Source organism: Cnephaeus nilssonii (genome assembly GCF_951640355.1).
Source record: "Cnephaeus nilssonii genome assembly, chromosome: X".
Lineage (NCBI taxonomy): Eukaryota > Metazoa > Chordata > Mammalia > Chiroptera > Vespertilionidae > Cnephaeus > Cnephaeus nilssonii.
The window spans coordinates 24,301,413-24,327,782 of NC_137071.1; the positions used below are offsets into that span (position 1 = coordinate 24,301,413).

The 26,370-nt window shown below is 41.5% G+C and overlaps 1 protein-coding gene across 1 annotated transcript in view; it reads left to right on the forward strand.

Moving 5' to 3' along the window:
* Positions 1-5,466: 5,466 nt before the first annotated feature.
* CFAP47 (cilia and flagella associated protein 47) overlaps positions 5,467-26,370 on the forward strand; it is a gene marked incomplete at both ends in the record, with an annotated part of 486,291 nt that continues 465,387 nt past the window's right edge. The window contains 3 exons of the mRNA XM_079765682.1: positions 5,467-5,658; positions 9,928-10,079; positions 21,026-21,141. Of these exons, the coding sequence (XP_079621808.1) occupies positions 5,467-5,658; positions 9,928-10,079; positions 21,026-21,141 (460 nt within the window). The remainder of the gene's footprint in view (positions 5,659-9,927; positions 10,080-21,025; positions 21,142-26,370) is intronic.

Below are 26,370 nucleotides of genomic sequence, written 5' to 3' on the forward strand. Positions count from 1 at the left end.
AGTGGCCAGATTATTATAATCTCTGAATGCATAATAATTTGGCCACTGAGTATATATGTGTGTGTGTGTCTGTTTGTGTGTGTGTATATATATATATATATATATATATATATACATATATATATCCTCTCTAATAAAATGGTAATATGCAAATTAACCATCACTCCGCTACATAAGCCACGCCCACCAGGCAAGCCACGCCCACCAGCCAATAAGGGCAAGTATGCAAATTAACCACATCCAAGATGGCTACAGCCACAGAGAGCAAGGTTTCCCAGGTAACAGAGCAAGCCAAGCTTTCCATAGCCATTGCAGGCCTAAGCCTCCACTCAAGCTACAAAGTTTCAATTATAGAAGGTAAACAAATTCAAACAAATGGCGAATGGAGCTTGAGAGAGCAGGCCAGGGTTGCCAGCGGCAACAGGGGAAGCAAAGCTTTCCGCATACCCTGGCCGGGCTCACCCGCTTAAGGCAACAAAGTTTCAATTGTAGAAGGTGAATTAACTGCCACAGAAATGGCTGCCTCCCCGGAGGGAGCAGCAGGCTTGGCTCCGCTCCAGGCTACAAAGTTTCAATTGTAGAAGGAAAATAAATTCCAGATACCAGGGCCTCCCCTTGGGTCGCCAGGGGGCGTGGCCGGCCTGCAAACCACCACAGGCCCCTCGCTCAGGCCGCCCCACTCCCCAAGGGAACACCACCCTGATCCGGGACACCCTTCAGGGCAAACCAGCTGGCCCCCACCCGTGCACCAGGCCTCTATCCTATCTAATAAAAGAGTAATATACAGCTTGATCATCACTGCAACACACAATATAGCTGCCCCCATGTGATCAAAGATCCTGCCCCCATGTGGACACAAGATGGCCACTACAAGATGGCCAGCAGGAGAGGGCAGTTGGGAGGCACCCGGCCTGCAAGGGAGGGCAGTTGTGAGGGACCAGGCCTGCAAGGGAGGGCAGTTGAGAGGGACCAGGCTTGCAAGGGAGGGCAGTTGGAGGTGATCAACCCTGCAGGAGAGGGCAGTTAGGGGTGACCAGGCTGGCAGAGGAGGGAAGTTGGGGGCAAACAGGCTGGCAGGGGAACAGTTAAGAATCAACCAGGCTGGCAGCAGAGTGGTTAGGGGGTGATCAGGCTGGCAGGCAGAAGCAGTTAGGGGCAATAAGGAAGGCAGGCAGGCAAGCAGTTGGGAGCCAGCAGTCCTGGATTGTAAGAGGGATGTCTGACATCCCTCGAGGGGTCCCAGATTGGAGAGGGTACAGGCTGGGCTGAGGGACAACCCCCCGCCGTGCACGAATTTCGTGCACCGGGCTTCTAATATATATATATATTAGAGGCCCAGTGCATGAATTCGTTCATGGGTGGGGTCCAGCCAGCCTGGCCAGCGGGAGGGCACATGGGCTGTTGGCCGGCCTGCCTGCTGGTCGAACTCTTGGTCGAGGGGACAATTTGCATATTAGACTTTTATTATATAGGATATACACTGAGTGGCCAGATTATTATGCATTCAGGGATCATAATAATCTGGCCACTCAGTGTATAATTTAAAAAAAAGAGCAAACTTCTGATAAACAAATTCTTACTGGGCCACCCAGAACAATGGGGCACAAAGGGAAGTTCAACAAACAAACTTTACTGGTTCCTGTCTACCACACTTCATATATATTATGTACTAGTGGCCCAGCGCACAAATTTGTGCACATTAAAAGGGGATTAATTAGAGGAAATATTTTAATACTGGTATTTGCCCTTTCTCTATAATAGAAGTGTCAGAGATGAAAGAAAATTAGTAAAATGTATATGAAAACCTTCCTCCTGTCAGAGTCTGGGGCGCACCATGGGACCCAGAGTCAAGTCCCCATCCACCCACGTGTGCCTCAAAATCATACGAGACCCAGATCTGGCTGCCCCCCCATTGGGCTAGATCCAGACCTGGCCAGTCCCACCCTTGTCAAGCGCCGTCCGGCAAGGGGTGCAGCCTCAGGTCCCCTGGCCCAGTGCCAGGATGGGGGGCAGATCCTGAGGTTTCCCAGCCTGGGCTGGGGCCGGGGGTGCACCTCAAGGTCACCTGTCAAGCCCCACCAGGCGGGGGGTGCAGCCTCAGGTCCCCGGCCCGGCGCCAGGAGGGGGGTGCAGCCTCAGGTCCCCTGTCAAGCCTCGCTGGGCAGGGGGCGCGGCCTGAGGACCCTGGCCTGGGGTGAGGGGAGCAGGCTGAGGTCCCATGGCCCAGCACTGGGGCTGGGGGTGCACCTTGAGGTCCCCCATCAAGCCCTGCTGGGCAGGGGGCGCAGCCTCAGGTCCCCTCTCAAGCCCTGCCAGGTGGGGGGCATGGCCTGAGGTCCCCCATCCAGCCCTGCTAGGCGGGGGCCGTGGCATGAGGTCTCCCACCCTGGCGCCAAAGTAGTGGGCACGGCCTGAGGTTCCCCAGCCTGGCGCCAGGGTGGGGGGCGTAGCCTAAGGTCCCCTGTCAAACCTCATGTGGGCGGGGTGGGAGGCGCAGCTGCAGGTCCCTGCTGATTGCTTGTTAAGGCTCGTTATGGGAACTAGGCCTCCGCTGTGGGTGCAGCCATCTTGTGTTACGGAACCCCCCCCCCCCACCTCTGCTGTGGGCGCCTCCATCTTTGTGGCTTAGTGATGGCCAATTTGCATACTCCCTCTTTATCTTATAGGAAGGTTAAAGCTCTCGTTCTTTAAGTAGATTTTTCAATCTGAATTCCTTTAAGCAGGTAAACAGGGGAGGACCCAAATTTCTTGGAGTCTTTTGTTTCTTAAAATAACTAGCTTAAATTAATCAAAATCCCAAAAGGCATGTTTTGGGGTGGCATACTCTGCTTCCCTTCAACTTCATTTAAAATTTACACTTAGAGTAGATAAAAACGCCTGCAACAACAACAACAAAATGCCAGCAACAAATCAAGGAGGATTAACTATATTTACTATGGGCAGTGGTTTGAGCTTTAGGCTTGGTGAACTGGGAGAGAGCTATGGTGAACCTTTCTTTAGTTGATGAGAGTACCAATAGAACAGGGAAACAAAATTGTTCTCTATTTTATTTAAACCACTGTATCTTTAGAGTCTACATAGAAGTCAGACTTGGGCCAGTCTTCATGAGAGTGGACAGAAGACAATTTTGAAACCTCTTTGGAGTTTCCAATTTTTACAGGAGGACTTTGCATGGACAATGGCTTTAGTTAGTCAAGTTTCTTGGGCAGCTGTTACCCTTTCAGCACTATAAAATTGCCCTGTATAGGGGCTTAAGGACATGGACCAGCTTTGTATTATGATATTGAAACCAGACAATGAATGGGTCTGAGATGCCTGTCACTACTTGAGCCAGTTAAGCAGAGACAGGGTTGAATCATGTATGAGTGTTTATTCCAATAATGCCAGCCACATGGGAGAGCAGCAGGTCATCCACGAAAATCTGCCCTCCCTGGCCCCTCCCTGCCGCCCCCTCCTTGCCCCACCCCCTGCCCCATGCCCTACCCTCCCAAGCATAAACCAGCTGCTTATATTGGTAGAAGGGCAAAGATTACATGGGAAATTAGGAATTACAGGCATGGGGAAGTAGGCAAGGTATACAAGGTCTAATAGTTACAGGTTACAGGCAATAGGGCTGGGGGTCCCAAAGGGCAGGTGCCTCAGGGACCAGATTGTGAAGGCAACAAGGTTGTTAATCTTTCTATGAAGATAGGCAGTTCTCAGAAAAGAAGAATGGACCACATTCTGAAGTTAACTCCCATGTCCTGGGGCCAGGTCAGAATGTGGTTTCTCTAATCAGAACAGAACAATCATAGTTAACAGAGCATGATTAATATTTCTTATAACTACATCTAGCCCCCACTATTCTATTTTTGCCCCTAACAATATCATAGCAGTGATTAGAATAAAAATCCAGCTAAGTTCCCACTTGTAATGCCAAAATATATAGAGTTCTGAAAATGATGCAGATGCTTTTAATGTATCAATGCATAAGATTTTGCAAATAGTAATCATTAACACCACTACTTCTATTTTCAACTATTGACAACTACAATTCCAAGAAATTCTCCAACTGGTCTTTATATTCAGGGCAGCTTTAAAATGAAGTAATTTACTTATCATCTTGATACTGTGAGAATCTTGTAAAAACAGTTGTGTGAAAAGTTTCAAAATGATATTTAGGTTTTGAAGGATGAGTAACTATTTGGCTGGCAGATGGAAAGGCCAGTCCCCTCAGAGTGAAAATCAAGTGCAGTGGCAAGGAGAAAATGAAAGTACTAAAATACTATAGTTTTATTTTAAAAACTATAGGGAAAATGGGGACTTCCATATAGTTTTTAAAATAAGAAACAAAAGAAAAGCAATTTCTCCAGTACTTGGCTCCAATTTATTAAAGATCTGTAGAAGTGTGATACAGTTATGATAAGAAGCAGATTTAAGACTAGCTAGTGTTGCTCAGTGGTTGAGCATTGACCTATGAACCAGGAGGTCAGGGCTCCATTCCTGGTCAGGGAACATGTATGGATTGCAGGCTGGGATCCCCAGTAGGGGGCGTGCAGGAGGCAGCCAATGGATGTTTCTCTCTCATAGATGTTTCTATCTCTCCTTTTCCCTTCCTCTCTTTCTAAAATCAATAAAAATAAAAATAAAGTAGTTGGTTTAAGGTAGGGAAATACCACTCACCTAATATGTTTTGAAACCCTAAGACCATCACTGCAGATGAGGATGAGGAGAGAGCAGGGACTGGGCAGTGTGAATCTTGGCCTGTTGGAAAGGTGCTCATCTAGCTATGAAGATGTTTGATCTCAGTCTTCTGAGCAGCAGCTTGGTTTCACACATGAAGAAACAAGAGTAGTTAACAAAGTTCCTGAAGCCTCTATATTCATTGTGTGGTCCCTGGACCTGCAAAATTGGAATCACCTGGAACCTTATTACTAATAAAAATTCGTAGGCCCTGCCCCAGTTCTACTGAAACAATCTGCATTTTAACAAAAGACAAACAGGTTTTGCTATTAGATTTTTTAGAAACGTTAGCCTAAAGGCTACTGAGTAGGACCCCTCGGAGGGCCTGACTCTATTTCCATTGAATTCTTCCATTACTGTTGTATCTTGAGGCTTTAATAGACCCTGTGGGCCCCTCAGTTCCACTGCTCTTTAGGCTTAGTCTTGAGAAGGGTCCAGGGAAAATGCCCCCCGCCAATGCCATCTTAAAATTCTGCCAGGCCATGGCAAAGTGAAATGTCTCTGGGATTTGGGCTTCTGTGGCATGTTTTCCAGCCATTCTGATGACACCTGTGATCCCGGGGCTCTCTCTCCAGATACCCGCTTTCTTCATTTGAATCACCAAATCTCGCCAAATCTCGCGCATCTAGGGCGACACCGCCTTTCAGGCTCGCGAGGCTTCAGATGGTTGCCTAGCGACGGCGTGGACGCTAGTACTAGGCCGATCAAGTCCTTAACCTTTGGCGGGCTACTTAGAGGGCAGACATGTACACGCCGAGGGGCTCCCTGATCCCTCGAGAAGTGGAGACTCCGAAGGAGTTGCAACTACGGGTGACTCCGGTGGAGCTGAAGTTTCAGGACACAATGGCGGGGAAGGTGTACCGCCAATCAATTACTGTCCACAATATTGGCCGCAGCAACCAGAAGATCCGGTTTCTGGAGCCAGTCAAACCACAGGTAACACACCCAGGAGTGCTCTGAGCAGGACCTTGGAGGACTGGGCTGAGACTGCCTCCTCACTTGGGCACCTGCTTTGTTCTGGGGAGTAGGCACCTGGCTCCTATAGGGGTAGGGAGCAGGATTGGGCTTCCTGGGGAGCGGTGATTTAGGTTTCTCTATGTTTGTGCGCTCGCCTTTGTTTGTTTGTTTGTTTGTTTATCTATTTACTGAGGGTTGGGACCCAGAGCGGGGAAATTCGATGTAGACTCCCAATTTCTTCATTCTGGACTTGGAAAGAAGGGAAGAGGGTTCCATGTCTGTCTCCGCTTAGCCCAGAATCTTTGCCTCATAATACTGTAGAATTATGACGACAAACCTTTGAACCATAAAGTGCCTGACTACTCCAAATATTATAGGATAGTGGGAAGGTTTATTATTCACATTTTAAGAAATATTTGTTGAGCACCTACTATATAATAGGCAGTAGGTGTGTGGAATGCAAGATGGAGATAGCCCTGCCCTCAGAGGACTTAGAAACTCACAAGATGTCAATAAAGGTCTAATCATCAGCAAAATAAATATTCTGAGAGGTTGTCCCCATATTTTGACCTAAAAGTTGACAGAATTTCATCTCTATCTCACTGTTATTTTAGAGCATGAGGATGAATGGATGGTTATTAGTTTACTATAATCACCCATTATCAGGGATACTTTTGATATAGAAAAGGTGAATAAGAATTTTTGATATGTAAGTGATAAATAACTGATTTTTTTCCACGGGATATTCCTAATGGTTAATAGTATTGAATTCAGCTGGACTTATATATACAGAAATGGAAAGGTATCTGATTTTGTTGTTAAGCTTACATGTATTTGTTTGCATATACATAGAAAAATGTACCACAGTGATTAGGTGGGCAATGAGAAACAGGACTTTCATGGTCTACCTTTTACACTTTTAAAACATTGATGTACTATTTACACTAAAGTGCCCAAATCTTAAAAGTAAGTCCTGATGAATTTATATATATGTATATGCCCATGTAGCTCCCACTTGGATCAAATCATAAAATATTTCTAGTACTCTAGAAGGTTTCCTACAGTACCTGGAGTAATCACCCCATGGAGATGACCACTATACTGATTTCTAACACCATAGATTAGTTTTGCCTGTTCTTGAGTTTCATGTAAATGAAATCACGCATTCTTCATTTTTGCATTTTGCATGTTTTAATAATAGTAATGTGTTTATTTTGTAATAGGACATCACAAGTGACTATTAGTTGCTCATTAAATAAAAAAAGTACCTGATTCCTCCCAATGCTATATAATTAGGGGGAAAGTTTATTATTTCACTACCTTATTACATATTTATTGAACAATTGAATGTATATCTGAAAATACTTTCTTTTAAACCTCAAGCTGGCAATAATCCCAGATGTGGGCAAACACTATATTATGGATGTCTCCTGGTTTTTATGCAGATAGAACAATGACATCATTTATTTTCTTTTGGTTTGTATTTAGAATTAAAAAGAAAAACTATTTAAACCACAGGTCTTGTCATTGATAACAGAAGAGTCAGACAGGCTTACCTAGTTGGAGGCCAAAGCTATGAGCCCATTACATTGTGAATTTATCTTTGCAGGACTATGATATGCATTCCAGATCCTTCATAAGTATAATGGGAAGTGGGGACGAGGTAGATTAGCAAAAACTGCATTCACTGTCTTGGAGGTTAAAAGAAAAATAAGCTTCTATGTAGAGAGCATTGTTGTCACCATTATTATTATCATTAGAAAATGGTTCTAACACATGGTGGTACTTGTTTTCTACCCGGGCTCAAGATCATGCATTGTCTATGTAGTGAGTATCTACTATGTGCCATATGAAGTGCTATATACCATCTACTATGGGTTGCTGGTAAAAAAAGAAGACACACTTTTGACAACACAATCCTGACTTGTGTTGCTTCTGGTTTAGTCAAGCCAGTTTTACTTGTACTTGTCCCCTTACTTACATGCCTCAAACTTTTTAATTTTATTTTTGACCCATGTTTTCATTCCCCCTCCTGAAAGAATCAGCCCTTTCCAAATTCCACCCATTTTTTTTATATATTTTATTGATTTTTTACAGAGAGGAAGGGAGAGGGATAGAGAGTTAGAAACATCGATGAGAGAGAAACATCGATCAGCTGCCTCCTGCACAATCCCCACTGGGGATGTGCCCGCAACCAAGGTACATGCCCTTGACCGGAATCGAACCTGGGACCCTTCAGTCCGCAGGCCGACGCTCTATCCACTGAGCCAAACCGGCTAGGGCCAAATTCCACCCATTTTTAAAGGTCAATGTGAATTCTCATTTTCTCTAACAAGTACCTATATATATAAAAGCTTAAGCGACCGAACGACCAGTCGACTGCTTGCTATGATGCGCACTTACCATCAGGGGGCAGACGCTCAATGCAGGAGCTGCCCCCTGGTGGTCAGTACACTCCCACAGCCAATCTCCCATGGCCGGCCAACCTCCTGCGGTCCCTCCTCCCAGCCCTCCCCCTCCCCCGCCTCCCGCCATCGGCCCCAAATCTTAACTTTCCCTTAATGGTAAGTTCAGAAGCTTCTAAGAGCAGGGGGGGGGGGGTGCCTTACATGCCTTTGCACACCATGCAAAGTACTCAGCAACTAGTAGCTGAAGCCCTGGTTTCCCTTCTTGAAGATACAGTTTCTTTTAGGGAAGAGAGTCAAACCTGATCTGTGGACTGCCAGCACCCAAAGGCCTATATGGGGGACAATTTATTGTTTTCTAATTGCAGGGGTGTTGAGAGTTGGAATATGGTAGTTATGAGGAATCCAAATCATTGTTTGCTGGTTGTATGATGCTTTCAGACCAGTGGTTATCAACAAATCTCTCTGGCGCTCTATATCCCTCATGCATGGCTATAAAGCACTGCTTAGACTACCTGGCATTGAAAGCCCTGAATAATTCATTTCAACAGGACTTCCATCGCTACTGATCGAAGCTCTTTGCCCAGCTAGGCTATCTTATTAGCTGCCTGCAGAGATTATTTTGTTTATTCTTTTCTCTGCTTGTGTCTGAAATATTCCTGCCCCCACAGGGAGCAACTTTCTTGCTTCTTCTCTACCTTTTGCCTAGGCCAACTGCACTTCTTCCTAGCCCGCAGTAATCATGTTCTCTTGAGGATTTTCATGATACTTATGAAATCTGCATCACTCATATGATACTTAATTAGTCCCTGGCTTACATTATTTAACTTTCAACGGGCATTTAGTCTGCTTCCTTAAAGAGATTATGCATTCATGAGAGGGACTCTGTCTAGTTGTGGGGAAAGAGCTTAAGTTTTAGAGGCAGATAGATGTGTGTTTTGAATCCTCACTGCCTGAGTGACCTTAGACAGTCATTTCACTCTATAGGTTCCAGTTTCCTCATCCATATGCTGGAAGCCATAATATCAGCCTTACAGGACTGTAGAAGTGCATTGAAATGTAGAATGCTTGATCTATTATAAGTGCTCAATAGATAGCAGTTCTCTTTGCCCCTTAATTTTTTTTACTGGAGTCTAGGAAATATTTGAAAAGAACAAAAGTGGTTTTTTCTCCTTTGGCATATTTCTTTTTTACAATTCCTCCAAATTATGAAGTTGGAATTCCCATGTGGAAAGTACTAGTATATAATATTCTATATGTATGTGTGAATGTATATATGTATGCATGTGTATATATGTATACATGTATGTGTTATATATGCATACATGATTGAGCAACATTCTTATTAGATTGCTCTTCCTATTTTTCTATTTAAGTACTTGTCAGTATTTACATATTTATCAACTGACTGCATTGCCATTTTCAATTGTCAAACTGTTAAAAGCATATCGGAAGGATCTAGAATCTGAAAGGTATAAATATAGTCAGTAAGTCTTTGCCTTTAGGGCAGCAATATTACCTATCCTATATAATAAAATCCTAATATGCGAATCGACTAAACCGCAGAACGATCAATCGCTATGACGTGCACTGACCACCAGGGGCAGAACCTCAATGCAGGAGCTGCCTCCTGGTGGTCAGTGTGCTCCCACAGGGGGAGTGCTGCTCAGCCAGAAGCTGGGCTGAGGGACCCCTTCCCCCCCCTCCCCTAGTGCAGTCCTGCACTGGGCCTCTAGTGACTTGATATAGCTCTTGAAATAATGTATACCCCTAACTATAGTTGCTCACATTATTCCTTATTAGGAGTTAAGACATGTAATTTGATTTTTTTCTCCCATTGAAGTTCAAACTGGTTTTTCCAAGTGTGGATAAAGAAATTGCTTCTGGACTTCATATGACAGCTATGGTGGAATATCATCCTAATAAAAATGAAGATATTTCTGACCAACTACTTATTGCAGTAGGAAACAAAGCAGTAGAGGTTCCTCTTATTGGGTATGTATGCTTCACATTTCATACTGACATTTTGAACACTTTTCAAATAAAAATTAGGGTCAAAGTAATATTCGTTATATTCCCTGACTAAAAGGGCTTGTTGTATTTATAGTTTATTTACAGATGAACTTACAGGACAAATGTTTAGCAAATTGTGGTTTAAAACAAATGACTAGTTTGCTGGTATATTTTTATTAAGATAACTTAAAAACATTCAACAATTGCATGTATTCTTTTTTCTTGATCTCACATCCTATTTTATTTCCCCTATATTTTTTGGTACCTATAGACAAAGATTTAGTAAAGAAAGCTCTAGCCTGGCGGTTGTACACAGTGGTTGAGCATTGACCTATGAACCAGGAGGTCTTAGGTTCAATTCCCGGTCAGGGTATATGCCTGGGTTGTGGGCTCCATCTCCAGTTGGGGGTGTGCAGGAGGCAGCCAATCAATGATTCTCTCTCATCATTGATGTTTCTATCTCTCTCTCCCTCTACCTTCCTCTCTGAAATCAATAAAAATATATAAAAAAGAAGTAGAAAGAAAAGGAAGCTGTATTTGTCTACCAGCTGCAGAATTAATATCGAAATATTAATATGATGTTGGTATTAGACATATGCCATTTTATTTTTTTCCTTGTGTTTCTGTATTTTTCTAAACCAAATTTAGGTCTGCAATTATTTTGGTTCTCTGTGTTGTTGGGAACTTATGATTTTGCATATCATCCCATTCTGCATAGGAATCAAACAGTCGATACACATTAGAAAAAAGACAAGCTATTAACCTATTACAAATATTTAATTTACATTTTGCATTTTATTTTAAGTAGGGCCATTTTGGGCCCATTCTGCATATTGACATACCTATGACTAGCATTCAGATTTGCTTGCTTGTGCTGTATATGGAGAGAAGTGTTGAAGACACTTCTGCCTTTGAAAACGGATTTTATCTTATTCCCATAGCATGCCCTCTCTCATCAGAGGCCAGCTGCTCACCAGAGTTGCAATGTAAGGACAGTGCTGCTCCCCTAAAGTGTAATGGACAGTGCTGAAGGGAGAAATAGTGGGCGAGCTTGCTGCTATATTTATATATTTTTAAAAATGCAGTTGATTGAAGATTCATATGCAATTATAAGAAATAATTCCTCGTGCATTTCCCCCAGTTTCCCCCAATGGTAACATTTTGCAAAACAATAAGATAATACCACAAATAGAAAATTTACATCGAACAATCTACCTACTATATTCAGATTGCCACAGCTTGACTTAAACTCCTGTGTGTGTGTGTGTGTGTGTGTGTGTGTGTGTGTGTGTGTCTGTAAGCTTTTAAATTCTATACAATTTTTTTAATTGTGAAGGATTTTATATCTACTACCACAGTCAAGATACTGAGTAGTTCCAGTACCACAAGGATATCTCCTTTTACTTAAAAAAATTGTTAATCCTCACATAAGGATATTTTTTCCCATTGATTTTTAGAGAGTGGAAGGGAGGGAGGGAGGATAGGAGAGAGAGAAAGAGAGAGAGAGACATCTGTGTGAAAGATACCCATCGATTGGTTGCCTCCTCCACATGCCCTGACTGTAGTCAGGGATTGAACCTGCAACCCAGGTATGTGCCCTTGACCAATAATCGAACCCAAGACCCTTCACAGCTCAGGCCAACACTCTAACCACTGAGCAAAACCGGCTAGGACCTCCTCCTGTTACTTTTTATAATCACACCCAATTCCCTTCTGCCTCACAAGCACCATCCCTCAACTGGAAACCTCTAATATGTCTTCCATTTCTAATTTTTTTTTGTCTCAAATATGTTATATAACTTTCGGGATTGACTATTTTTCATAGCAAAATTCCCTGGAGATGCAACCAAGTTGTGGAATATATCAATAGCTTGCCTCTGTTTATTCTTTTAAAAAATATTTATTGTTGAAAGTATTACAGATATCCCCCTTTTTACTCTCCACTGTTCCCCCCACCTGGTTCCTGCCCCACCCCAGGCCTTCACCACCCTTTGGTTTGTGTCCGTAGGTGATGAATATATACATATAAGTTATTTGGTTAATCTCTTCCCATACCCCTTCCACTCTTCCCTCTGAGGTTCATCAGTCTGTTCCATGTTTCCATGCCTCTGGTTCTATTTTATTCATCAGTTTATTCTGTTCATTAGATTCCTTGTTCATTTGTTTTGATTTTTAGATTCAATTGTTGAGATATATGTATTTATTGCCATTTTGTTCATATTCTTTATCTCTTCTTCTTCTTCTTCTTCTTCTTCTTCTTCTTCTTCTTCTTCTTCTTCGTCTTCCTCTTCCTCTTCCTCTTCCTCTTCCTCTTCCTCTTCCTCTTCCTCTTCCTCTTCCTCTTTCTCTTCTTAAAGAATTCACTTTAACATTTCAGGTAATACTGGTTTGGTGGTAATGAGCTCCTATAGCTTTTTCTTGTCTGGAAAGCTCTTTTTCTTGTCTGGAAAGCTCTTTATCTAACCTTCAAATGTAAACGATAGCTTTGCTGGGTAGAGTACTCTTGGTTGTAGGTCCTTGCTATTCATCTCTTTGAATATTTTTTGCCACACCTTTCTGGCCAACAAAGTTTCTGTTGAGAAATAAGCTGACAGTCATATAGGTGCTCCCTTGTAGGTAGCTAACTGCTCTTCCCTTGCTGCTTTTAGGATTCTCCCTTTGTCTTTAACCCTTGGCATTTTCATTATGATGTGTCTTGGTGTGGGTCTCCTTGGGTTCCTCTTGTTCGGGACTCTCTACGCTTCCTGGACTTGTAAGTCTATTTCTTTCATCAGGGAGGGGAAATTTTCTGTTATTATTTCTTTAAATAAGTTTTCAATATCTTGTCTCTCTTCTCCTTCTGGCACTGCCATAATGCAAATGTTGGTATGCTTGAATTTGTCCCAGAGTTTCCTTATATTATCTTCATATATTTGTATTCCTTTTTCTTTTTCTTTTTTTCTTCTGATTGGGTGTTTTTTGCTTCCTTATATTCCAAATAGTTTATGTGATTCTCAGAATCCTCTACTCTAATGTCAAATCCCTGTAAATTATTATTTATTTTACTAGTAGTTACTGTATGCTTAGTTTCTGACTAGTTCTTTTTCATGTCTTTGAAATTATCACTGAGATCCTTGAAAGTCTCACTAAGTCTCTTGAAGTTCTCATTAAAACCCATGATCATTCTTATAATCATTGTTTTGAACTCTGTGTCTAGTAGTTTGTTTCCTTTCATTTCACTTAGTGTTTTTTTCTGGAATTTTCCTCTTTTCTTTTATTTGTGACATGTTTTTTTGTTTCCACATTTTGGCTGTTTCCCTGTGTTTGTTTTATGTATTCATAGCACTTGGAGCTGCTATGTTTCCTGGAATTGGTAGAGTGCTCTTGTATAGTAGGTGTCCTTTAGGGCCCAATGGCTCAGCTTCCCCAGTCACCTGAGCTAGGCATTATATGTATGCCCCTATGTGGGCTGTGTGCACAGTCTTGTTTTAGTTGAGCCTTGATTACTGTTGGTGTCACTGGGAGGAATTGGCCTTCAGGCCAATGGGCTGTGAGGACTATCTTTGCTTACATTTGGAAGAGCTGCTGTGAAGAAGACACCCCTATGGAATAGGACTTGTTTCAGTGGGGCTTTGGTGCTCACTGAGTCTGTCCCTTGAGTGTGTCACTCATGGATGTCTAGAGTTGTAATCTGTTATGGTCTGAAGCTGTCCACTGGGTTCACTGGCTCTGGGGCCTCCTGAGAGGTTCAAAGTCAGAAACTGCCTCTGGCCACCCAACAGGAGCTACAGAGAAATCTGCAGATGGCTGCTACTTGTGTTGGGCTTGGAAATGCCCTGGCTAGGCCAAGCTGTGAAGCAATGCAGGCTGCTGCTAGTGCCTGGGCTTGGGTCTCTTATTGAGAGTTATGGGGCACACTGACAGCAGCTGTTGTTTGTTTGAGAGATTTTAGTAAAGTCTAAAGCCTGAGCCAGGACAGGCTGTTCATATGGAAAAGTTGCTGCAAATAGCTTGAGTGGGGCTTCAAATTGGATGGGGTTGGAGGTCTCAGGGAATCACCAGGGTGGAGTGAACAGTGTGAGCCAGGCTGATTGAAACTGAGATATGGCTGCCAGTCAGTTCTATGGCGGGGGAGGTCACAGCATAGGAACAGTGACCTCTGCAAGCATGCCTGTCTGGAAGAATGCCACTCCCAAGTTCTTGCTCTGATGCCAGGCAATCCAGTTCCTAACTGTAAGTCACTGGATAACCCCAAGCTTCTACCCCAGTGCTGGAACTCAGGAGGAGTGATTCTGTGTAAGTTTGTGCACTGGCCCTTTAAGGGGAACTGCCTGAGTCTTCAACAGCCCCCTTATCACTCAGCTATAATCTCTGCTGGTTTTTACAGCCCAAAGTTGTGGAGATTTCTCTTCCAAGCTCTGGAACCCTGGGCTTGGGGTCTGGTGTGGGGCTTTGACCCCTTGCTCCTCACAGGAGGCCTTCACAGCTGAGATATCCCTCCCAATTAAAAAAAAACCCAAAACACCACATGTGGGTGTCAGACCAGCCCATTCCATGCCTCTGCCTCTCCTACCAGTCTCCATGTGCTTTCTTCTTTATTTCTCTAATTGTAGGACTTCCATTCAGTCAGCTTTCAGGTAGTTCTGAATGATGGTTGTTCTGTAATTTAGTACTTGCAATTTTGATGTGGTTGTAGGAACTGGCAAGTACTGCCATTTACCTACACCACCATCTTGGTTCTCCTTTTTATTCTTGAGTACTAATACATGGTATTAGTATACAACTGATTAACCATTAACCTGTTGAAATGTTTTAGGGCTGTTTCCAATTTTTGGCTATTACAAATAAAACTGCTATGAACATTCATGTACAAGTTTTGTGTGAAAATAAATTTTCATTTTCATATGCTAGGTCATTTGGTAGTTGCATGTTTAGTTTAAAAATAAATTCCAAACTGTTTTTCAGAATGGCTGTATCATTTTACATTTCAGTGAGCAATACATAAGTAACCTGCTTTTCTGTATCTTCACTGGCATTTGTTGCTGTCAATGCTTTTTTAATTTTCACCATTTCAATATCAGAGGTTTAACTTGGATTTTCGTGTTTTTCCTCTAATCCTCAGTCCCAAACCAGCCAGTTCTACCTTCTCACCAACTTTCACTATTCTCCTTTGCTTGCCTCTTGCACCATCTTTAGCGTTTATAGTTCTATTTAGTGAGGAGGAACATGGAAAAATGTTCTGGTCTGGAAATCAGATGTTTATATTATCTGGTGTTCCAAAAGTGCTCCAGTAGAGAAATGATATAAACTGTGACTTTGAACACTTTTTTTTCATGTATTCCTAAAAACTATGTCCCTCTTGCATATTTAAAATTTTTGAAGGTTTTTCATATGAGTTTCAATACTTGCAAAGATGTAAGTATATAAAAAATCCTAATATTTAAAAACCCTGGGTTGTAATGACCAGTAACCAAGGGAGGCTGACCAACCGGATGTCAGTGCTGGCTCCGCCCCCAAGCAAGCAGTAAGGGGCAATCAGGCAGGCAGGCAGAGAGGTTAGGGGTGATCAGGTAGGCAGACCAGAAGTTAGGGGTGATCAGGTAGACAGATGGCCCCTCACCGGGCTGGTCCCACCCCCAAGCAAGTGGTTAGGGGCAATCAGGCAGGCAGGCAGAGTGTTTAGGTGTGATCAGGTAGGCAGACCAGTGGTTAGAGGTGATCAGGTAGGCAGACCAGCAGTTAGGGGTGATCAGGTAAGCAGACCAGCGGTTAGGGGCGATCAGGTAGGCAGATGGCCCCTCGCAGGGCTGGTCCCGTCCCCCAGCAAAGAAAGAGGGAGGCCCAGGCCAGCCACGCCATTGCACCCCAGCCTGTTGCCTGCAGAGGGTGGCCACCGGTGGCAGGGGAGGGGGGGGCAGCGCTGCACAGAAGGCAAGCAGTGGCAACGGCAGGAGTGGGGCCAGCTGCCTGCAGCCCAGGGAAGGAAAGCCCTGATAGGCCCTGATCTCAGGCCAGGCCTAGGGACCCGAGGGGTACTGGATTGTTAGAGGCTGCAGGCCAGGCTGAGGGACTGCCCCCCAAGTGCATGAATTTTAGTGCACCGGGCCTCTAGTGTTCTATAAAATGTTCTACATGCCTCTTTCAGATGTGTCCAGTAAAATTGGAAACAATAGTAATTTGTAAATTGTTGAAAATTTTACCTCACATTTTCTCTTCAAATTTGTATTTCCATTCCATTTCTCCCAATTGCATACTATCCTAATGTATTACCTTACTTTATTTTTAGAGAGAGAAGAAGGGAAAAGGAGAGAGAGAAACATTGATTGGTTGCCTCTCCTATGTGCCCTGATTGGGAATTGAATCTGCAACCTTTTGATGCATGAGATGACACTCCAACCAGCGGAGCCATACTGGCCAGGGCTTAATGTATTAAATTTTTTTGTTTAGCAGTTTTATACTGATCACCTGCAATTAACTATGTATGTAAATTTGTATGCAATTTACACATATGTATATACTAGGGGCCTGGTGCAAGAAATTCGTGCACTGGGGGGGGGGTCCCTCAGCCCAACATGCCCCCTCTCACATACTGGGAGCCCTCAGGGGGTGTCTTACTGATGGCTTAGGCCTGATCCCCACGGGAAACAGGCCTAAGCCACAGTCTGGTCTCCCTTTGTGGGAGGCAACTGGGCTGGTCAGGGGAAGGCACCAGCCCCATCACCCTGATGCTGCAGCCACTGCTAGTCACCACAGCCACCAAGGTGTTTTCATCAACACGGACTCCAGTCCCTTCACCAAGTAAAACTGACAACTTTCTTTAGGCATTTTCAAGATATGTCTTTCATAGGATATGCATTTCTTTCTTTTTTTTTTTTTATCCTTGTTAAGGATATGTTTCTATTGACTTTTAGAGAATGTGGAAGAGAAAGGGAAAGACAGAGAGAAACATCAAAGTGAGAGGAACAATTTGATTGGTTGCCTCCTGCATGAGCCCTGATCTGGGCCCCGGCCAGGGAGGAGCCTGCAACCTAGGTACATGCCCTTGATCAGAATCAACCCAGACCCTGCTGTGGGCAGGCCGAGGATCTATCCACTGAGTCAAACTGGCTAGGGCAGGATATGACATTTCTTAGCCCTCCAGCAGTGGACCTTCGTTTTTTTCTCCAGAAGTGTGGTGGAAAAACCCTAGATCACCTTTTTGGATTCTTATTACCCATGTTACTAAGAATATTACCAGTGGCATACAGGAAGCTTAGCCAATGTGCAGTCAGAAAAGGTGTTTCCTCTATAGTTCACACCAATCACCGGCTGTGCCCTGCCGAGACCTAAAGCCTCTGGCCAAAAGCTTTAGGCCTGGGAAGGGTACCGCCAGCTCCCTGTGATTGCAGACACCACCCATTGGGCAGGGGACCCCAGCTCCCTGCAATCCACCACAGGGGCAGATGCCCTCACAAGAGTAGACCCCCAGTTGCCTGCGATCCATCACAGGCTCCCCGCTGGTGCCCAAGGCTGGAAAAGCCTCCGGCAGGATGGTTTCCTGGTGGGCGTGGCTGGTGGGCATGGCTTGTGAATGTAGCGAAGGTATGGTCAATTTGCATATTACTCTATTATTAGGTAGGATATATGTACATATGAACATGTGTATGCAGTATGTATACAAATATGTATAGAAATAGATTTACTGTAATCATAAAAATATGTTAAAATTTTTATGAATTATATTAATCTAAATTTATTTTAACTACATATATAAATTACTAAGTTTGATACTTTTAAATTAATATTTTTCCTTTTTAAAATTGAAATATTATTGATGTATAACATTCTGTAGGTTTATGGAATGCATCGTGTTAATTCAATACATTTATATGTTGCAACGTGATTACCACTGTGGCATTAGCTAACACTTCTATCACATCACAGAATTATCATTTCATTTGTGAAGAGAGCATTTAAGATCTAGTCTCTTAGTAACTTTCATGTATATATCACATTATCCTATATAATCCTATATAATAAAGAGCTAATATGCAAATGGTCCTTATGCCCTCGTGCCCTCGTGCCAGGGCCGTGGGACCTGAGGCTGCACCCCTGCCTGGAGCCAGGCTGGAGGACCTGAGACTGCACCCCCCACCCGGTGGGTCTTGACAGGGGACCTGAAGCTGCGCTCCCTGCCTGGCAGGGCTTGATAGGGGACCTGAGGCTGTGCCCCCTGCCCAGCGGGGCTTGATGGGGGACCTGAGGCTACGCCCCCCGCCTGGGGGACCTGAGGCTGTGCCCTCTGCCCTGCGGGGCTTGATGGGGGTGGGGCCGGCTGGGTCTGGGTCTCGCACGATTTTGAGGCACACACGGGTGGGCAGGGACTTGACTCTGGGTCCCATGGTGTGCTCCAGACTCTTGACAGGAGGGAGATTTTCATATGCATTTTACTAATTTTCTTTCATCTCTGACACTTCTATTATAGAGAAAGGGCAAATAGCAATATTAAAATATTTCCTCTAATTAATCTTTTGCACTCGGATGTCGAGTGCAAATTAATCTTTGAATGTATCAATAATTTGAAATATAAAAAATCCAAATAAATAAGTTTGTATGAAAAGAAACTCCAGTTTTTTATTATACTGCCGCGCTTTGTAAAATCTGGGGTATTTAAAAAATTAAATCCCGAGTAGAATAAAGGAATTGAGAAAAAAGCAAGTGAGTGCAAAGGGTTAATTCCCTTTTAATGTGCATGAATTTCATGCACTGGGCCACTAGTTAACTATAATCATAAAGCTATGAATTATATACCCAGAACTTAATCATCATCTAACTGCAATTTTGTTCCTTTGACTAACATCTTACCAATTCCTCTATCTCCCAGCCCCTTATAACCACTACTCTCTGTTAACAAGAGGTTCAGTGTTATTGGAAATACTATTCTTAATCAGATGGAATAGAAACCCAGAGAAACTGTTATACATTACTGTATTACCAAGCCCTTACTACTAAGGTAAACTTTGTGTGTGGAAGGGAGAGCAAGAGAGAGTGAGAGCGAGAGAGCGAGAGAGCGAGAGAGAGAGAGAGAGAGAGAGAGAGAATTCTTAAGAAAATATTCTTTTTAAAAACATTTTTTATTGATTTCAGAGAGGAAGGGAGAGGGAGAGAGATAGAAACATCAATGATGAGAGAGACTCATTGGTTGGCTGCCTTCTGTATGCCCTCCACTGGGGATTGAGCCCACAACCCAGGCATGTGCCCCGACTGGGAATCGAACCATGACCTCCTAGTTCATAGGTTGATGCTCAACCACTGAGCCATGCTGACCAGGCAAGAAAATATTCTTAAGACACTTTTCTTCATCCAACTAGAGAAAGTTTGAAAAAATGTTTGGCTTCACATCTTAATATTATTTATGTAATTAGTTAACCTTTTTATTAATGCAATTATGTACAGTAAGACATTTGTAATTTATTTTCCTGTCACAAAATCGTAATTTCTTTATGAGAAGAACATGGATGTTACTTAGAAGATGTAGCATATATAGATCAGTCCTGGTTGATCTCTGGAATATCTGTATATTATCCAATAATATACAGACAAATAAACACATCACATCAAGAAGGCCTAGAGCACTAGTACATAAGGCAGTATATGTGAATGTTTTTTTCAGGTATTCTTATTTATGTACTTTGTGTGTATATATGTATTTTGAGTTTGTATCCTATGTAAAACAAATTATTTAATTCATGTCTCTAAAGGTCAGTTATTACTATACTTATTGGTGCTTTTAGCATTGTTAGGTTTGTACTTGAAGCCTAACAAAATGGATTCAAGGCTAAATTCACCAACATTATCCTATATAATAAAAAGCTAATATGAAAATTGACCGAACAGTGGAACGACTGGTCACTATGATGTGCACTGACCACCAGGGGGCAGATGGTCAATGCAGGATCTTCCCCCTGGTGGGCAGTGTGCTCCCACAGGGGAAGCACTGCTCAGCCAGAAGCCAGGCTCAGGGTTGGTGAGTGCAGCGGCAGTGGCAGGAGCCTCTCCCACCTACGTGGCAGCACTAAGGATGTCTACAGGCCTAAGCCATCAGTCAGACACCCCCGAGGTCTCCTGGACTGTGAGAGGGTGCAGGCTGGGCTACGGGACCCCCCTGAGTGCACAAATTTTGTGCACCAGGCCTCTAGTATCCTCATAATTTTTTAGATAAATTATTTAGGCTTTTTAAGTCTTTGGTTTTTTTATCTGTAACATAGGAGCCATATAATATTTACTAACCTTTCAGGAATTTTTTAGTATCAAACAGGATAATATAATTAATGATGCTTTATAAACTATAAATTATTATCCAAATATAAAATATATTTATGAAACATATTAGGATTATAATGGATTTTTAGAACATGTATACTACAGATATGCTACTGTGCACCCTTTAAATCAAACACACACATGAAAAAAATCAATTGAGTCTTTTTGTACTTAGATCTTGTTTTTGTCCCCAAATGATATTTTATATCATTACACCTTCTTTTATTTAATCAGATTTGGCATCACCCAAACTATTTTACTTTGTTAAGGTCCATTCCACCCTTTCTGAGGAGGGTCAAAAGAATGCATTTTATAGGCTTAGGTGGAGATTCCAAAGCAGAGTTCCAAAAAAAGCAACACAAATATTAGAACATGTGAGTAGCCTCTGAAGGTGAGTACTTGGGAGGGTTTACTACGTACTTAGATGCATAAAGTCTGATTTCTTTTTTAAAAATGTGTCTCATCTTATTTTCATGTCTTTATTTCACAATTCCTTTTACTGACAAATGTGCCACCAGTAGACCTGGAAAGAAACTGAAATGTCTTTTAAGAAGTTAAGACATAAGTGTCTTTATATGTATCCCTGTAGATTTAACCACAAGGTTATAATTGTTAAAATTCATTATGCGGTCTCTTTCCTCTTCTAGGTTGATTCCAGCCTGTAAATTGGAAATTAAGCCAGATGTTGATTTTGGCACTTTGGTTGCCAATAGTAAAGTGTATAGTAAAGAGGTTAAAATAATTAACCGTGGCAAGGCTCCAGGTAAATACTTTCTGTCATATAAATGAACTTATACTTTTCAAAGAAAGTTGGTACTATTTAAAAAAATATACCTTGTATAATTAATGGATTCTCTGATTCACCTCCCTCCCCCAATGTCTATCTTTTGAAAGCTCAAAACAGAAGGCCCTTAAATAGGATAGCTGTAAAAGACTGATAGGCAATTATTCAGGAAAGATGAATCTGCCTACTTATGATTCTGATTAACAGAACCTGACTCCCAGATGACTGGCGGTACCTGACAATAGAAGGCAGGATGGTGTCATGAAATTGACATAGTCCTTGGAATCATCAAGAGAGAGAGTCAGGACATAGTGACTTGCTAGCTGTGTGATCTGATACAAGTATCTTTAAGGACATTTTCCTTGAGCTTCCTTATTTATAAACTGTGGCTAATAAAATGTACTGTGGTTAATTATGTATGTACTTAAGGTTGTAATATGGTACTTTTCATAGGCACTCAATAAATATTTGCTTTTTTTTCTATTGTATTAAACTTTCAATTCACATGATGGCCCCTAGAGGTTCTTATTAACTTTTTGTTGAAAGAATAATGCTTCTCTCTTCTCCAGACATGATTATTTCTAGAGATTCTTGCTGTGACCTAAGAGTTTACATAAAGGCGTGTGTATATGTGCTCATGCACACTCTTCATTGATAGTATGCATTAGGCATAAATTCAATTATCCCTTCATTCTCATTGGATGGTCAGGACCTGGGGCAGCAAGGCTGTCATTTATGCCCAGCTGAAATGAGGACTAGCTCCACACATAGAAGGCATTTCTCTCTGAGACTGCTTGTTGGGTACATAAACATGGTCATAAATCCAAACCCGTCTTATAGTAGGTGAGGATGTTCTCTGGGGCTGCTTGATTGAGTAGTGGAAATTATTAAGGCAAAGGCAATCTGTCACTTTACTGATTTTTTTCCTTGGGTATCAACAAATAAAACTGCTAATTGATCCTCATTGAATAATAATACTCATCTTGCTTTCCACGCTTTTGGTTTTTGTGATTGAATGTCTGGTGCCTATGGGATTATAGAATATTAGGCTCATTTGTGGTCTGATTCTGATATTAAGGATAGAGTCTTTCATGACAAGTGATTGCAGGCTGTATGGTCCTTTAGATTCTCTGGTTATATTTTAGAGCGGTGATATGCGATTGAGAGAATTTTATTTTATAATGTTATTTTCCAAAAATATCTCTTAACAGTTGACCATTACAAATCCTTTAAAGTTTGATCATATCCTTTCTTTATTCTAAAATCTCACCAAATTGTCCAGTTGTATATATGGTTTTCTTTTATTTAAATATTTCATATTATTTTACCTAATAAAATAAATAAAATTAAGCCTCAGACCTGAGTCCATACATTTCAGGAAAAGTAACCCACATCGGCTTTTAGTATTGTATTAATATTTTATGTGTGCATAGAATTTGTAGTGAATGCTACATTTGGTAAATTATAATTGAGAATTGTGAAATGTGAATTACTATTACTTTCAAACAAAATGTTATTAATGAAACACATTTTCTTAGTGTTGACTTTGTCCCTCATATTTGGAGTTGAATATTTTTTTCACCGTTACCAAAATTTATAGTATGTTTTATATTCACAGCAAGTGCCTGTAAAATGTCATAAAGTCCTTATTACCTACAAGCACAATATATAAATATTCATGAGAGTAACAGTGTATTTTCATGAAGAAAAACATTTATGCAGAAAATAGATTCAGCAACCAAAGATGATTTTAATAAATTTAAAAAGATCTTATGTGACAAATATTTTATAATTTTAGAGTCAAAGATCAAATGTTTACGAATTTATATGTATACTTAAGAGGACATAAGAAGCTACACTCAGCAGGTTCATGATTTGTATAGCTTTGCTTGTTCTATTTGCTAGTGTCACTTTGGTTATTATCTTTGGTTCTGTACACCCCAAAGTTTATGTATGTAACAACTTCATGATATTTTATTTTTATAGCCCATTATGAAGTATCTCTCCATGGATTTAGCCAAATGGTGTTTGAACATTTTGTTTTCTCACCCCTTATAAGAATGTTTCCTAAGTTCACTCCTGACTGTGCAAAGTAGCACTTACTTTTCATTTTTAAAAGACACAGCTCAATCTCTAAGATGTCTCTGCTATTAGTACTTTGTGAGCTGGTGAACTCCATGTTCTCTCTTAAGATTTTATTGTTTCTCAATTGTCTTTGAAGATTGAAAAAAACATTGTTATTTTAGCTTGCCTTGAATTGCAATCATTTACCTCTTCCCCTCAGTATTCTTGGGTATTTGAGTAGGCTTTTTCTACTACAGTTTTATGATGTAGTCCATAGTGAGACCTTTACACACCATTTCTGAGTTTAAACAGCTACCTTAGAATTCATTATCCTTTAGGTTTATTTGGATCATTTGGCACAAAATATATGACCTGTCTCTTGCTCTTAATGCCCACTCTCCTCCTTTCACTGGTCATCAATGTCTCTGCTTCACTACCTGGAAATGCTGGCATCATCTGTAAACCAGGAAATTTGCTAAATTGGACCCAACACCCATGTGGTCATTGAGATCCTTTCTATATACCCAGAGAAATATCACTACTTATTCTCAATGCATATTTTTCTTTTCTTGGAATCGGATGCTATGTAATCTCAATATACCTTTCATGCAAAATATGATGCTGGACATATAACACACATTCAGGAAATATTTAATTGATTTGCTTCAGTGATCTCTCAGCATAGACCCATTAAGCTTTCAATGAAGGGTGCTTTCAAAAGTAACCCATTTAATCACATATGAGTATTCTGAAAGTCTCCAAAACTTAGTCATTTGGAGATAGGTGGAGACTGGTACATCTTTGGTATGCCTAGACCCAATGACACTTAAGGGGGAAAAAGCCTATATAGCAAAGAACAATGGGCTTGGGTATGTAACTCTTGATTTTAAGTAGTATCTTATAAAACTGCTGTTTAGCTATATTTTGGGAGAGTAAAGGCAGGGTAATACTATTTCACCACCCAGTGCCTAAGCTGCTTTTCCAGAGAAGATAGGGCAACTCTGATTAAGAAAAGCATACAGGTTTGTGCAAAGGACACTTCATCTCAGCCACAGCTGTGGGTATACTCACATCCCATGTTCTCTCCTAGGTCTCATGAGTGGATAAGTCCATGTGTTTATTTTACTGGCTTATTAGCAACGTGTGACACAGTTGGACACTGCCATCTTCTTGAAAAAAAAATTTTTTTTGGATTACAGAACCCCTCACTCTCCTGTATAAAATAATGGCTTATAGTAGCTCAGTTCCTGGAGTGAGGTCTTCCACGGCCCAAATCTTGGTTGCAACATCTACTGGTTTGGAGGCCCTAGGCAAGGAATTTACAATTCCCGAAATCCACAGCCTCACTTAAACATTAGAGAAACACTTAGTGCTTGCCCTCTACAGTTGTGGTGGTGACTAATAAAATGCTTAGCACACTCTCTGACATATATTAAGTCTTCAATAAATATTCACTTGATGTTAGAATTATTCTTTTTCTACTGCTTCCCTCCTCTCCAATTCTCTTTTGTGGACCGATGTCCATTTTTTGGACATGAAATGTGAGTGTTTCCTAGGACTTGACATGGATCCTCATGTCTCCACAGTCAACACGCTTTCCCTAGGTAATCACTTCCATTCCTATTACTTCACTGAACTCTACATAATTCTTTGTATTTCCTCTAGGTTTCTCAAACTTTTTTTTTCAATTTTTTTATTAAGGTATTATATGTGTACATATCTTACCATTGCCCCCCCACCCCACTCCCATATATGCCCTCACCCCCCAGAGTTTTGCATCCATTGGTTATGCTTATATGCATGCATACAAGTCCTTTGATTGATCTCTTATCTCCCCCACCTCTCCCTAACCTTCCCCCTGTAATTTGACAGTCTGTTTGATGCTTTACTGTCTCTGTATCTCTTTTTGTTCAAGTTTATAATGTTCTTTATTAGCCATAAATGAGTGAGATCATGTGGTATTTTTCTTTCATTGACTGACTTATTTCACTTAACATAATGTTCTCCAATTCCATCCAGGTTGCTGCAAATGATGAGAATTCCTTCTTTTTTATGGCAGCATAGTATTCCATTGTGTAGATGTACCACAGTTCTCTGATCCAGTCATCTGCTGACGGGCACCTAGGCTGTTTCCAAATCTTCGCTATGGTGAATTGTGCTGCTATGAACATAGGGGTGCATATATCCTTTCTGATTGGAGTTTCTAGTTTCTTCGGATATATTCCCAGGAGTGGGATTACTGGGTCAAATGGGAGTTCCATTTTCAGTTTTTTGAGGAAACTCCATACTGTTCTCCACAGTGGCTGCACCAGTCTACATTCCCACCAGCAGTGCACGAGGGTTCCTTTTTCTCCGCATCCTCCCCAACACTTGTCGTTTGTTGATTTGTTGATGATAGCCATTCTGACAGGTGTGAGATGGTACCACATTGTTGTTTTGATTTGCATCTCTCGGATAATTAGTGACGTTGAGCATGTTTTCATGTGTCTCTTGGCCTTCCTTCTGTCTTCTTTTGAAAAGATTCTATTTAGGTCTGTTGCCCATTTTTTTATTGGATCATTTATCTTCCTTTTATTAAGTTGTATAAGCTGCCTGTAGATGTTGGAGATTAAACCTTTATCAGTGATGCCATTTGCAAATATGTTCTCCCATGCAGTGGGCCTTCTTGTTGTTTTGTTGATGGTTTCTTTTGCTGTGAAAAAGCTTTTTATTTTTATGTAGTCCCATTTGTTAATTTTCTCTTTAGCTTCCATTGCCCTAGGGGCAGTGTCAGTGAAAAATTTCTTTTGGCATATGTCTGAGATTTTGCTGCCTGTGGATTGCTCTAGTATTTTTATGGTTTCCCGTCTTATGTTTAAGTCCTGTATCCATTTTGAGTTTATTTTTGTGTATGGCGTAAGTTGGTGATCAAGCTTCATTTTTTTGCATGTATCTGTCCAATTTTCCCAACACCATTTATTGAAGAGACTGTCTTTATTCCATTGTATGTTCATGCCTCCTTTGTCAAATATTAATTGAGCATAGTGGTTTGGGTCAATATCTGGATTCTCTATTCTGTTCCATTGATCTATATGTCTGTTCTTGTGCCAGTACCAGGCTGTTTTGAGAACAGTGGCTTTGTAATACAGCTTGAAATCTGGTATT